The sequence below is a fragment of the Colobus angolensis genome, unplaced genomic scaffold (assembly GCF_000951035.1).
Source record: "Colobus angolensis palliatus isolate OR3802 unplaced genomic scaffold, Cang.pa_1.0 Scaffold86, whole genome shotgun sequence".
Classification (NCBI taxonomy): Eukaryota; Metazoa; Chordata; class Mammalia; order Primates; family Cercopithecidae; genus Colobus; species Colobus angolensis.
In genome coordinates this window covers 8,800,175-8,814,496 of record NW_012122487.1, presented here as the reverse complement: position 1 = coordinate 8,814,496, position 14,322 = coordinate 8,800,175, and the positions used below count along the sequence as shown (strand labels likewise).

Below are 14,322 nucleotides of genomic sequence, written 5' to 3'. Positions count from 1 at the left end.
TGACAAATGACAAAAAAATTATTTAAATATTTTATAAAATAATATCAAATATTCCTTCTTCCGAAAATGTGTTGCCTTTGTTGCTTGTGCTTAAATACTAATTCCAATAGAGAAACTCAAGGTAAGAACTAAAGGCCTATCTGTAGATGTCCATACTATAGTTTGAAGAGCTTTAGGGTCACCCTTCAGAAGTTCTAAGTCAGCAAGGAAGTAGTCTCAAAGTCAGACATTCAAGTCTGATGCTGCAGAAAAACCAAGCCAGAGAAGGTGTTAAGTTTGTGGGTAGGCATATGTATCTGCACTTACAGGATGATAGGATGGGATTCCACCTTCAAGTCAACAGTGGGGAACAGATTTCAAAGAGCCTATACCTCCAAAAGGGCCTGAATTTTTGCCATCTCTTCCCAAGTCGTTGGGGAATAAACACAAGAATAGATGGTAGCAATTTCCATGGGTTGCACATCTCCCAGTGGAAAACTACCAGCGAAAAGAAAGTGTTGGCATTCAAGGTGATCTTTTTCAAAAGCTTAGCTTGTATTTGGTATAACAATTCAAGCAGAAAAGTGATTTGATTGTTTCATTGCTTGTGGTGGTAGACTGAATTTTCTCATAAATGGATCGTGCCTTCTCAAGATGCTGAATCTCAATTTTGGAGATTTCATATATTGGCCAAGGCCAGAATACAGAGATAAAAAGAGCTTCCTAAAGATAAATTATGTCCTAAAACACCAAATATACTTATATTTATAAAACAAGCTTTTAATAGAAAGTATAATTTATACCAATTGACTACAAAACAAAAAACTTAATAAGTTCTAGTTGTTCACATTAAAAATTAGAAAACATTTTATATTCTAGGTTTAATTTATTTCAAAGTATTACAAAACAAACTCATAAGCTCATAAAAAATTACTTAATAATCTCTATCATTAAGTCCAAAACAAAATTCCTTAATAAGCCTTATGGTTGAGTTCATAGTATTACAATACACAAAACATATTAAAAAGAATATTTTACTTTCTGGATAATCAAATAAAATTCTAATTACATTCCATTTAAGTTGGATATAATGTGTATTTTATTACATTCTGGCTCTAAAAAACTAGAATTGATGTATGATTTACATATATACAATTTTCAACTAATCATAAAATGTATTTATCTGTAGCATCCCAGTTCCAGGACATAGTCTCAAAAAGGTTTGGGTTCCAAGGAAAATTTAAAAGGGAAAAAAAATTAGAGATGTTCTACCTTGATTGTTTCTGTTTGCCATGTTACATGCAAACAGAGAAATAAAGAGATACTACATTGAATGAAGCAAAAATGAAATTTTAACCAAGCTTCTTGACAAATATTGAAAAATTGAATGATGTTACGTAACTATTCAAGGATTATTTATTCAGCTCAAGTAGAGAACGGTTTTAGGTGAGTATAATTCCTTCTGTACATGTTCAGAAATGCACTTCAAACAATAACTACTATATTAATTTCAAATCAAGCTTTCCTTCAAATGCAGAAAACATATCCGTCGTTTAGTCCAACTTATAATAGCTATCAACTCTTTTTCCACCAAAGGTTCCCCTCTACTCCCACCTCATTCTTTGTAAGATGAGTAAGGAGACTTTTAAAAAATGTTTGGATAAAATTCATTTTGTCTGCCATGCAACACATGGAAAATATCAGTTAATTTAACAGGAAAAAATATTTGTAAAGTTAAAAGACCCTATAAGTTAATGAAATATTCTGAACTTCAGAAAAGTTTTGACAAAATTTATTATATTCTAAATAGCCTTTTTGGAAAGATAACTAAAATAATATCAATCCTCCATTCACACCCAGCAAAATAAAATAAATTTAACTGGGAATTACATTTTAAATTGTTAATTTTTAATGTTTTGCTTTCAATGTATAGTAATATTTAAATGATTTATGAAGAAAATGACAAATCAACTTAGCATATATTTTTAAACCTGTGTTTAATTAGGACTTTTTATCTTTGAAGTGTATACTACTTTTGTCAACAATATGATTTCGTACAATACAGAATTAATAAGTATTTGGAAAAAGATAATTTTTCTAAAATAAACAATATAGACAGGACTCAGAAAAATACAGTCTGTTTTTATTTTGCATTTTTACTTATATATCTACTTGCTGTATCTTTCTAAAATCATGTTAAGACAAAATTGGTCTGATATATTTTCTTGCAATTTTGGGGTTCTTCTGGTATTTCAGCCTCATATTAGCTAAGCACAACTTCAAGGAAGATCAAACGATGCAGGACCTAAAAACTAAGTCTACCTGAGGAAACTTTTCCTATTACTTCGTATGAACTTTTTGGTTTATTTTCAATGAAAAGATAGATGAGATTGTTTGGGGAGATGGGGGGCATGTGTAGCTGGTTCGGGGTTTTTGTGTTTGGTTTTGTTTTTGTTAGTTTATTCTTAGAGCACTCTTTTACTAAAGTCACCAATATAATTCACATTCTTTTAATAATGAAAAACTCCTTGTGCTAGTTTTATCTCACGAGAAAAAACACGGCTCCTAAATCAAAAGCAAAATGCTGTATGTTCAGAGCTATATGAAGACAGCCAAGTTATAAAAGCCCATTTTCAGATCTGGAACAACTTCTGAAAACAAAGAGGGTATTTGGGATACCTTACGCTACAGAAAAAAAATTCCGGCTTTCGTTATTTCCTGATTCTGGAGATCCAATAAAAACCTTATGGAATAAAATGTCTTGCAAAAATCCTTCAGTGAAAACATAACCAACCACTCCCACCCCCAACCCCCTTTTAAAGTAATGAGAGTTGATAAACTATAATTACAGTATGAAAATGTTTACATTTTCTTATGAGTTTTAAAAGAAAGATTAAAAGATTCATTGGCTTTTCAAACAGCAATTATTTTAGCACCTAAAAGATACACAACTAAAATATATGCATATTTATTTTCAAAGAAACACCAACAAAAATTAAAACATTGGTGATTAGGTAAATACTGATGACGCCAATATAAAAGTATTTGCCACTGCAAAGGGCCTAAGCACAATCACATCTTGTCCCGATCATACCTGCCTGCCAGAACAAAATAGGCAGCTGACCAATTATGGGGTGTTTATCTATACAGTGGTACCTTTGTTCTCCAACAATGTCAGATTGCAAACGTCCTGGAACACATATTTACCTGGAGGATTCTTGGCAGGATCATTGTGGCTTGGACTTCCTGATTGTCCAGAATCTGTAAAGAAATCACAGAAAATGTTTTCTTTTTAATTTGTTTTGAAAGAATTTCACAATCCTCAAGGGACTTGAAAAAAAATGTTTAAGGTATAAAAATGAAGGTGAGTGCTTAAATAAAATATACTTTCCCAAGCCTTTTGATAGAAACATTTTACTCATCCAACTAGATAAATGCATATACATATTTCTATGTCAAAAGGAAAAGACAAGTATTGGTCTACAGTTTTCTTGGGCTAGACCAAGGTTTTTTTGAAACAAAAGATCTGGCTACAAAGCCACTGAAGACGGTTTGAAGGTTAGGCAAATACTGAGGCCTGCCAGTAGCAATATGAAATAAAGCAGACATATTCTCTTAAAAATGCAATCTGAGTGTAATTAAACATGCATTTAAAAGCCTGAAAGTATGTTTTTATTCAATGAGTAAAATACACAGAAATGAGAGTCCGCTTTTCCAGGATTTCACACACAAGTACACATACCCACTCCAATAATCCCCCAACCTACTGGATCCAGGCCCAGATTTGTCTACATCCCATAATAGCAATCGATTTGCAAACACCAAGAAAAGCATAAATTACTAGGTAGAAACCAACATGGCTTTGTGGAGAGCAAATGGTTGGATCAATTTAATTTCCAACCATGACAGATGGACAGACTTTGCAGATAAGGAGGAAGAGATCAATGTCGTATATCTGAATTTCCTACCCCATATTATTTCTCATTGATGCTACAGAAAGAAACGTGGAAGATATACAACTGTTAGGCAACATGCCTTTCTGGATGATCTGACACTGTTGTGTTTTGCTCACTCCTCTTCCCTCCTTGTCCCCTCTGCATTTATCTGTGTCATTTGCCCATATTATTATACACTTACTTGCAAGTTGCTTTGTAATCTTCTTTTATTGGTTCTAGCATTTAAGTTTTGTCTCCCCAACTAAATTGCATATTCCTAAGCAGAGGCAGAGATTCTGTCTACTTCTTTTGTGTCTTCCTCAGTGTGCTGTTCATGGCTGTGAATGCACTAGGCTTGCAGTAAACGCCAGAGGAATGGATGGCTCAGCTCCAGCAGCCTCTTTGCTTGCCTAGAAAAGGCAATTTTGAACTTGATAATGAATTTCAACAAAATTTGATAGGTGGGGCACAAATGACAGTTCTGTCATATACTGCCATATACTGACAAGTCTCTTCCCCCAAACCTTGCCATTATACTTGAGCCAAGAAAGTGATTTGGTTAAGCAGGAAAATCATATGCTGGTTTTTTTATCGGGGTTATTCTGTCCTTTCAGGTAAGTGATTAACATACTGAAACTGCTGCTTCTACTATTAAATGTAAGAACATCCTGTTAGTTTCTTCTCATATAAAACCTGGTTATTTATTTCTGCCCTTTGCCTCATGCCTGTTAGCTTAGATATAATGCTGAGATCAGAATTTTACGCCTTCATCCCATTTCCTTAATTGTCTTTTTGGTTTTATTCTAGAACAGATCTCACGAAATCTTAGCAAGCATGTTTAGTGATTCCCACATTTTCCTCCAATTGTTTCCTGATTTCTCAAAATGAAAGTAAAGAAACTAGAAATGACCACTCTTCATCTGGCTCGAGTCTCCTGAAGACTGTCAGAGAGCTGACAATACTCTAAAAATCCCATCTCCCATGAAGTCCTCTTATTACTTTTTCTGAAATCAAGGCAAGATTCAGTGACTTATAAATTAGAAGATCAATCTTCTTCATTCTGCATTCCTATAAAAAAGTGGTACAATATGGGCCACTTTCCAGGCCTGGAGTATGATAGCTACATAAAAATGATAAATCATAACTTTTTGCTATAGCATCAGCTATTTTACCCTTGAGTCCCTCTGACAAATGTCTCTCAGCATTGGTGCTACATTCCAGTTTAATTTCTCAAGTGATTCTAACACTTTTTAGGAATTCCTACTTATGTATAATATACCCACTGACCAGAGCCTCCCTATGTTTTATTTTCCCTCCAAAGCTGTCTCACTCTTATGAAGGTCTAGACACGCATCCCTCAGCGTCGCTAATGCCACGCTTGTGATGAAACCTGAGACAGTTAAAGTTGTCACTTCGTTGCAGCAGTTGCCTCATTTCAGAAGTTGTAGACTCTCTGCATGAGCCTTAGCATGTTTAGTTACAGCAACTTCAAAATGGTGCCACAAAACTCTTTTCCATCATCTGTTGCTAAAATTTGGGTCCAGCAGAGAAAAGAATGAAAGTCTCTTCCATTCTTAAGAAAGTATCCAGCTAGAGAAACTCTATTCTTTTCTGCTGTAAATTATTTTTTCTTCTCATTTCCAACAATTGCAGACCAACTTCTTCGACTGAAAAAATATACTTACTAAAAAACCCACAAGCATTTGAGGGAAAGCTGAAGTAGACCCTAAATTTGAGGCACACATTTGCTTTTTGTAGCAATTCCACTTTCTAAAATGATCTGGTGTTTACTGGCACACAATGACAGACTTTCCTTCATATGCCAAAGCTCATGCCCTCTCATGAAATAAAACAGGGTATACTGTGTCCCAGAAACATAGGAGAGGGCCCTCTCAGTGAGCAAATGACAGAGCATTTACTTTTCAGACTGTAAATTCTAACACTATAATCTACTCTTAACTCTTATGTCACCTTATATTGGTTACTTAATTCCAACTGCTGGAAAAGGAAGTAACCAGGGAGTCGCGGTTGGCAGAGAAACCAAAAATGAACTGTTATTGTGGTTGACTTCAGAGAAAGAATTATTCAGACCACATCTAAACCCCTTCCAATTCACCACCTAGGTCAAATTACTCTATACCCAAAGGTTTTATTTAACCACTTCCATCACTTTGCTCAACACCTCCCACCTCTCTCCCTCTCTCCCTCTCCCTCCCTCTCTCTCTCTCTCTCTCTGTGTGTGTGTGTGTGTGTACTTAATATGTTATAATGAAGCCTAGCTCTGTCCCTCACTAGTGGCATGATCTTGTACAAAATTACTTACTCTTAAGTGTCTTGGAGTCTGGATCTTGAAAACTGCAATAATATTATCTACCTTGTAAAATCATTGCAAGATTATATCATATTAAGTACCAAAAGCATTGGGTCAGACACAGTCTATATTATCAGTAAATAAAAGACATTATTAATATTAAGCATAGAGCCACATTAAAAATGATTAATATGTTTAATGCTTTAAACATATTAAAATAAAAAAAAGTAATCACTTTAATGTGGCTCTATGCTTAATGATAACTAACTTTTAGGAAGAAAGGGAGAAAAGGGACATAACTAAGTTCTGTCCATCCCAACACAAGCATCCAAAAATGACTGGTGAGTTGATTAAGCATGGAGAAGCGTGCGTCCACCTGAGAAGTCCTGTGTAAATGCTTTCATCCCTCACTCCCCAAAAGGGAGGAGCCCATTGCTGCTTCAAGGCTTTTAGGAGCTGTCATGCTCAAAAGGCAGTAGATAGCAGCCAGTTGATGAAAATTACCTTCCAGAAGGCTGAAGTCTTTGAGGAACAAGGCTGCTAAGAGTTGTGAGCTGCCCAGCATACTGGGTCTAGTGTCTGGGAAAAAAAATATATATATATATATATTTTTTGAGACAGAGTCTTGCTCTGTCACCCAGGCTGGAGTCCAGTAGCACTATCTCAGCTCACTGAAGCCTCCACCTCCTGGGTTCAACTGATCCTTGTGCTTCAGCTTCCCGAGCAGCTAGGACTACAGGCACACACCACCATACCCAGGTAATATTTGTAATTTTTGGTAGAGACGGGGTTTCACCATGTTGGCCAGGCTGGACTCTTAACTCCTGGCCTGAAGTGATCCGCCCACCTTGGCCTCCCAAAGTGCTGGGATTACATGTGTGAGCCACCACGCCCAGTTTAGTGTCTGGAAAGATTCTGATGCAGTAGAGAAAAAGAGAGGAGTTTTTGAAGGCAGCCAACCAAAACCAGTCCTCCCTCATTCCCTTCCACCTCTCATTTTCTCTTCCTTGATCTCAATCTCTGTTTTCTACATTTCTGTGTTGTCTCTTTCTGACTTGACTGGGCGTAATGTTGAACTGAAATAAATTTTGTATCACATATTTATGAAAGTTTCATGTTCCCCATTCTTTAAATGTGGATTAAACATATGTTTATTCTTCTAAAAAAAAAAAGGTAATGAAGTTACTTCTAAATTATTATCTTTTAAACTTAATCAGTTCCTTCCTCTCCAGGTTAAAGATTCTCCAAGTACAAGAAAAGGTTCACATTCATGCAGGACCCTTACCAACTTTTCAATCCTTTCGTCCACTCCTTTTGTAAAAAGCAGTCAATCTCTTGTGGCTCTTCCAATATCTAAGCTTTACCCGAGGAGTGAGCAGTTTTTTCTAATGACCCAATTTTATGGAAGATCCTAGATACGTAAGTGATCAAACAGTGTGTCCAAAGTTACAAAGCAACTATTAAAACTTCTGTTCTCAGAAAACCAAACACCGCATGTTCTCACTCATAGGTGGGAACTGAACAATAAGATCACTTGGACTCGGGAAGGGGAACATCACACATCAGGGCCTATCATGGGGAGGGGGGAGGGAGGAGGTGGAGGGATTGCATTGGGAGTTATACCTGATATAAATGACGAATTGATGGGTGCTGACGAGTTGATGGGTGCAGTACACCAACATGGCACAAGTATACATATGTAACAAACCTGCACGTTATGCACATGTACCCTAGAACTTAAAGTATAATAAAAAACAAAAAACAAAAAACTTCTGTTCTCTATATGGGCAGCCTATTCAGACACAATACTTCTTGAATTGTTACGACGCAATCCTAAAATAATGCACAACCAAATGACTTTTCAGTAGTTTAACTGTTTCTGGAAAACTTATCTTCCCCTAACTTCCCTCACCCTTCCCACTATTCACCAATACATTCAAGAATCTTTTTATTAAGCCTTTAGCTACTTTCTATATCTAAGTTGGAAGTAATCATTAGCATCACTGAACTCTATACACTAATTGATGTCTAAAAGAGAGGCCAATTCTCTAAATCAAATTTAGTTTGGATTGTCTCCATTAAGCAAAGGAAATTCTATTGTTTTCTGGACAATCTGGTGGAAGCTCTATAAGATGTGTGTTAAATATATATGACAATAAATAAATAATAGCCTGTAAAGTATTTCTTACTGAGCACTAACTTTCTGGAGTAGATACACTGCAACTATCTGAGGTAGATAAATCATCAAAACTGTCAAAGATTTTTTTGTAGGTCATTAATGTAAGCATCATTCAAATGTAAATCAATTAAGATTTATGCTCATGCCTGTAAATCCCAGCACTTTTGGAGGCCGAGGCAGGCAGACTGTTTGAGGTCAGGAGTTCAACACTAGCCTGGTCAACATGGTGAAACCCTGTCTCTACCAAAAAATACAAAAAAGTAGCTGGGTGTAGTGGCACACACCTGTAATCCCAGCTACTTGAGAGGCTGAGACATGAGAATCGCTTGAACCTGGGAGGTGCAGATTGCAGTGAGCCAAGATCGGCTCATGTATTCCAAACACTCGGTAATGTTTGGAACACAGTAAGTGCTCCATAATGCTTATTAAATTTATATTTAATTTACAATAATGATCTTTAAATATTGTTTTTAAAAAGGAATACACACTCTATGCCATGTAGAAGTTCAGAGGCTGCCTGAAGAGACAGAAATATACAAATTAAAAAATACACAAATCAAGAGGGGACAGATGATTCTTCCTAGGAAGGGTAGGCAAAGGCATATCATAAAAGATATCAAAAGAAGGTGACCTTAGGAACAATGCCATGAAAAAATGACCTGATTTCCCACCTTTCTAAGACATAGTTCACTCTTTTACCAAGATGATCTTTATAAGACCCAAAACTGATCAAGCTAAACATCTGCTAAAACCTTTACATATATTCTGAAACTAGTATGCCATTCGTGGCACCTTGATCTGGCCTCCATCAGCACCTGGGCCATACTGTAGCCTTTTGGTTCCTTGTGCATCTCCTTCATTTGATGTCTCCAAGTCTGTGCATAATGTTCCCCCTTTTTTCTCCCTGAAGTCCCCCATGGTGAGGTCATCCCCTTTAGATCCTCAACAATATGACATGAGGTCTACTGCCCTATTTAGCCTTATATAGCCCTAATCTTTGGGATAAGGCCTGGCACATTTGGTTGAGTCAAATGAACAGAAAACCATCAGTCTATAAACTATGAAAGCGCACAAAAAAGAAAGACAAAGCATACCGCTCTATGTAAAATCATACATTAGAAGTCAAACAGATAAATTTCTTGTGGCAAGCCAGGGAAACAGACACACAATTCCCAGGGCTAAGTCTCCCAGTCTAATGTAAGGCTCAGTCCTACTTCCCAACTTCCTGAAGAAATATTTGGAAAAAGATAGGGTGGCTAAGATGTACTATTTTGAGTCAGAAATTATTTTTTGTCCATCTCCTATAAAGAGAAGACACATTTGGTGAAGGTCCAGGTCCCTACTTTGCAAGCACTGGGCCAAGAAAGTTTTAATGACCTTTATACATAAACTTTCTACTCCTAGATGAAATTTCTTTTAGGAACTCTTTTTATTCTCTGACACCATAGCTTGAGGATCAACAGAAAAAGATAACTGGAGAAGCATAATTTTAATTTATAATGATTTTGGTGCAAAGAAGGTGAGTTTTCAGGTCCCCTGTGGCTCTAAAATCCTATGATTCCATAACAATATAGCTTTTATATCAAGGGATATCAGAGGAGTAAATGAAACCCACACTGTAACCTATTAACCTGCAGACAGCCTCTTGCTAGAACTAAACGTAGTCATCATGTGATAAAGGGCCCCTTTGTCATAGTCCTTTGCCTTAAGCAGGTGAAGAAATAGCCCATTGTCAATGAAAGAATACCATGAGATTTTTTTAAGGCTTACAACAGTCTCTTTCTTTCTCTCTAAAACATTATTAATTGATAATATAATAAAACAGTATATTTTTACAATTAAGTATATAGCATGCCAGAAACAAGAAGTAACAGGTAAGAAACAAAAGCTTCAGGGAAGGAATACAAATGCATGTATTTTATAGTAGGGGAATAAAAAAGTAAAACAAAAACATCTGTATTATTAAGGGTAATGGAGAGCAAACTATTCTCCTTGGGTCAAACCTTCTCTCTCTTCCCCTCTCTCTGCCCAAAGTTTTCTACCATACCCTTTGCAGTTTACTGTCTCCCATGACTGATTCTTTGAGATTTATAGCACATTAGCTTTCCATAATCACAATTCTTATTACATAATTTGGCTTTTTTTTTCTAGCACAGTTAAAACACTAGGCAGCTTCAGTTTTAATGGAAGATTGCTTCATTGCTTTGGGTGACACAAAATTATAGTTTTACATTATTTTATTTTCTATTAGATGTGTATTAAAATAAGACAACGAAAGAACACAGGAAAACTGAGTGTTTTCCTTGCCTCTCGTAAGCATGTAAATATTCGGGAAATGGTTTCTCTCTCTCTCTCTCTCTCTCTCTCTCTCTCTCTCTCTCTCTGTGCATGTGTGTGTGTGTGTGAGAGAGAGTGTGTGCCTGTGTCTTCCTTTATCTCCCTGTCTCCCTCTCTGCTTCTGTCTCTCTGTCTCTTTTCAACAGGGCATTAAATTATTTGGAGTCCACTTCATTGCAAAACTTGGTTAACAAGCTGTACATGGGAAGTTTTAACTTTATCGCTTTGTTAATGGAATCCCTGACCTTGTTTTTTTTTTGTTTTTTTTTTTTTTTAAGTGAATCTGTACTCCTCCTAAACCCAGTTCTGAGCAATAAGAGAAATTAGACCTCTCTGAATATTTTGGCACAACCAAAATAACATTTGGGAGATGCAGTTTCCTGCATATTTTAAACCATTTACTATTTTACATTTGAAGGCCTATATCTTCAGATCCCTCTTTCTGTTGGTTAACATTGGTTTTAAAATATATGTTTGATTTAGCAAAACGTATAGTTTAAAAAGATGTTGCTACATTTAAGATCTTCACGATAAAATAATTTCATTAACCAAAGAAAACTATAGAACAAGAGAGTAGATATTTTGTTCCTGAACATTCCACTTGTGTTATCATTAAGCTTTCTTTTAAAGAGCCACTTTTTGGCTTAACAAGGAGATTACGTTCAAAGCGTCATATCCCAAGGATTAAAATAAGGATTTGTTAAGGCTCAAGACTCAAATTTGTCCACAGGGAATTAACTGAAAAACATAGGCCACTGAAATTTAAGGTGGAAAAAAAATCATACATCAAAAATCACATATCAAAAAAAAAAAATCAAATCAAACCATTCTACCACAGGGGACTACTAATGAAACTCCTGCAAATATGAAACCCCTGCACAAAAAGCGTTAAATCTGCCAACATCTCTGACCAGAGCACTGTGGTACTTCATTAAGTAGCACCAACCCACCCTCCAACAATGGGAAGCTAGGATAATCGTATCTGACCTTTCTGCCCCACCCTAAGATTAAGTTCAATGACTTTCTAACTGATCTAGGGATTGAGTGAACCAAACGTCATAATCAGGATCACCTACAGTTCTTGCTTTTGAAGGCTTTAACCTATAGAATGCAAAAACACCGTACTGGTCATTGTCAAGATTGCTGACTTTCTACAGTGTGTTTTCAATTAAGTAAATAAAATGTGGTAATTAAATCAAGATTACATAATATGTTTTTGATTTGTAATCTTATTTAAATTAATTAACTGACTCAATCCTTGCTTAGTTTTTAAACTGGTCGAGTTAAGGAAAGAGTCCCTGGGAACAAATCCAGTTTTCTATCTTTAAAAACAAGGCACAGCAATCTGGCAGACTTAAAAATATATATTAAATGCACCGGCATAATGTATATACAGAGGCAAGGGTGCTAATGTAGAGGAGGGAAGAGTTTTATGGCATGATTTTGACTAAAAGAAATAGCTCTCGCACTAGAGAGAAATAAACTAAAAGATTATTTATTCAAAACATTTCTTTTCGAATTTTATGAAGATTGCATATTTGTTGGAAGCAAAACATTTCCAGCTGTATTTTAAGTTTCTGAAGAGAGTTGTAAGGTTTATAATCTTTCATAAATGCTGCCCATATCTTATAATATTAGATGAACACGCCACTGCGTACTTTGAGGAACAATTTGCCAATGCAGTTTGCCACATGAAAATAATAAAGTCCTTTCCAAAACCCAGCCAGATCCAGTAGGAAAAGAGGAGATGAATGTTCTGTCTTTTCCATCTGGGAGACATTTTGGATTTCAGCTATACGATATAATATACATTTTCTTTTCCCCCTTGGAAACCAAGAAACCTGCATTTTACAGCAAGGTATGTAGTGCAAAGAAAATGTTGGTGAAATAGGAATCTGGAAATGAAAACCAGAATGTCATCAGACTTAAGAACATAATCATGGAGGCAAATTGAAAAATCAATGCAGAATTTCAACATAAACCAAATGCAATGTTTATGATTCTATTAGTCTTAAATTTTTCTCTTAATAGGAAAGCATAGACAAATAAGTGCTGTTTTACCTCCAAAGTCCTGAACAGCATTTATGTTACTACCTAGCACCATGACTTACACATGTGGTTTATCCTGGAGTCTGCACGCATTATTCTAAATCCCACACATACAACACTCGTGTGTACACATGACCCCTCCATGCTATGTCATTTCATGTATTTTCCCCAAAACTTAATATATCTAGGTTAAAATCAGACGTAAGACTTCCTAATATTTCATTGGCAATCTTTCTTCTCAGGGAGTAGGACGTGTTCTCTCCAAACTGTCTGGAGAGTCAGGACTCCTGGGTTCTATTCGGCAACTGCCAAGCACTTGTACACTGACCCTAAGCAAACCATTTCACACACGAATCAGTTTTCATCTTGCCCAGTCGCAACTAGTTAAGAAAAGGTAAGAGTTTAGTCTTAGTTGTTTTCAAAGGAATTAGAAATAATAGGAAAAAAAATTTCATAAAACAGTGAAATATGCACAAGTATTTTTGTGGAAAAAGGCTATGAGATATATATATTTAATGTACTTTAAGGTTTAATTAGTACTCCTCCTCCTCCAAAAAAAAAACAAAATCCCCACCTAGTTGGTTGCACTGCCCCTTGCAAACACTGACAACACAGGTAATTGAAGGACTGACTGGGTTAGAGTGCAACTCTTCTGCTACATTTTAAAATCCATGGGGTCAAGAAACATGTGAGTCTTATTTACTGCCCTAGCATATTCCTGGCACACAGTAGATGCTCAATCAATATGTGTTGAATGACTAACCACGGTTTTACAGAGAACAAGATGATGACTGGTAGCACTTAAAACAGTTCATCTTCCTTAAATTACAAACAAACTGCCAGTAATGCCAAGCATAACTTTTAGTTTTTGCTTATTATCTACATATATTCTAATTATTAAGTTTCTACAACCTCTCTACAAATACAAATGTAGTGATTGACTCAATGACCAAAAAGTTGTATTCATATTTTTTAATTGCTCATTTTTTCACAGGCATATGCTCCTAAAAAATTTTTAATTGGATACAGATTTATCTATTATGTTAGCTAAAAAGATACTTTGCCAAATCATTAAAATGTTTATGTCTATATCATTATGTGAGCTTAGAGAGAAGAAACTGGATGGGTTTTTTATATCTTACATTACTTTCATGTGATTAATAACCAGTCCTTGTTTTATTATTAAATTATGGCTCTTAAGTCTGTGATAATATATTCATATAAAAATAAATGTATATATTTAATCTCAAGATGCATAACAATTAACTGGATAACAGAGTAAGATGACACATAGCATACTTTCTATCAAAGTAAAGTAGATTTGTATGTGGGGTATTCATCATTGCTTTTGTTCATAAAATAACTTTATCATAATATTAGAGGGAAAAAATCAGATAAGTCATTTGATGAACAGGAAGCTTGCTGATGTGGCAGATAATAGTATTAAATGTCCTAACAGTTCCTTTATAAGTGGTTCAAAGAACTTCTGTCCCCATGTTTTCAAGGCAAAAGCTAATTTACCAGGAATAAAA

The 14,322-nt window shown here is 35.6% G+C and overlaps 1 protein-coding gene across 8 annotated transcripts in view; it reads right to left on the bottom strand.

The window, feature by feature from the left end:
- NFIB (nuclear factor I/B) overlaps window positions 1-14,322 on the bottom strand; it is a 316,963-nt gene that overhangs the window by 93,128 nt on the left and 209,513 nt on the right. For 7 of the 8 annotated variants that reach the window (XM_011930400.1, XM_011930395.1, XM_011930396.1 and 4 more), the window contains exon 3: window positions 3,187-3,240. In XM_011930400.1, coding sequence (XP_011785790.1) covers window positions 3,187-3,240 — 54 coding nt within the window. Of the gene's footprint in view, window positions 1-3,186; window positions 3,241-4,116; window positions 4,261-14,322 lie in introns of those variants that run through there. The other variant, XM_011930403.1, reaches the window with a different exon arrangement.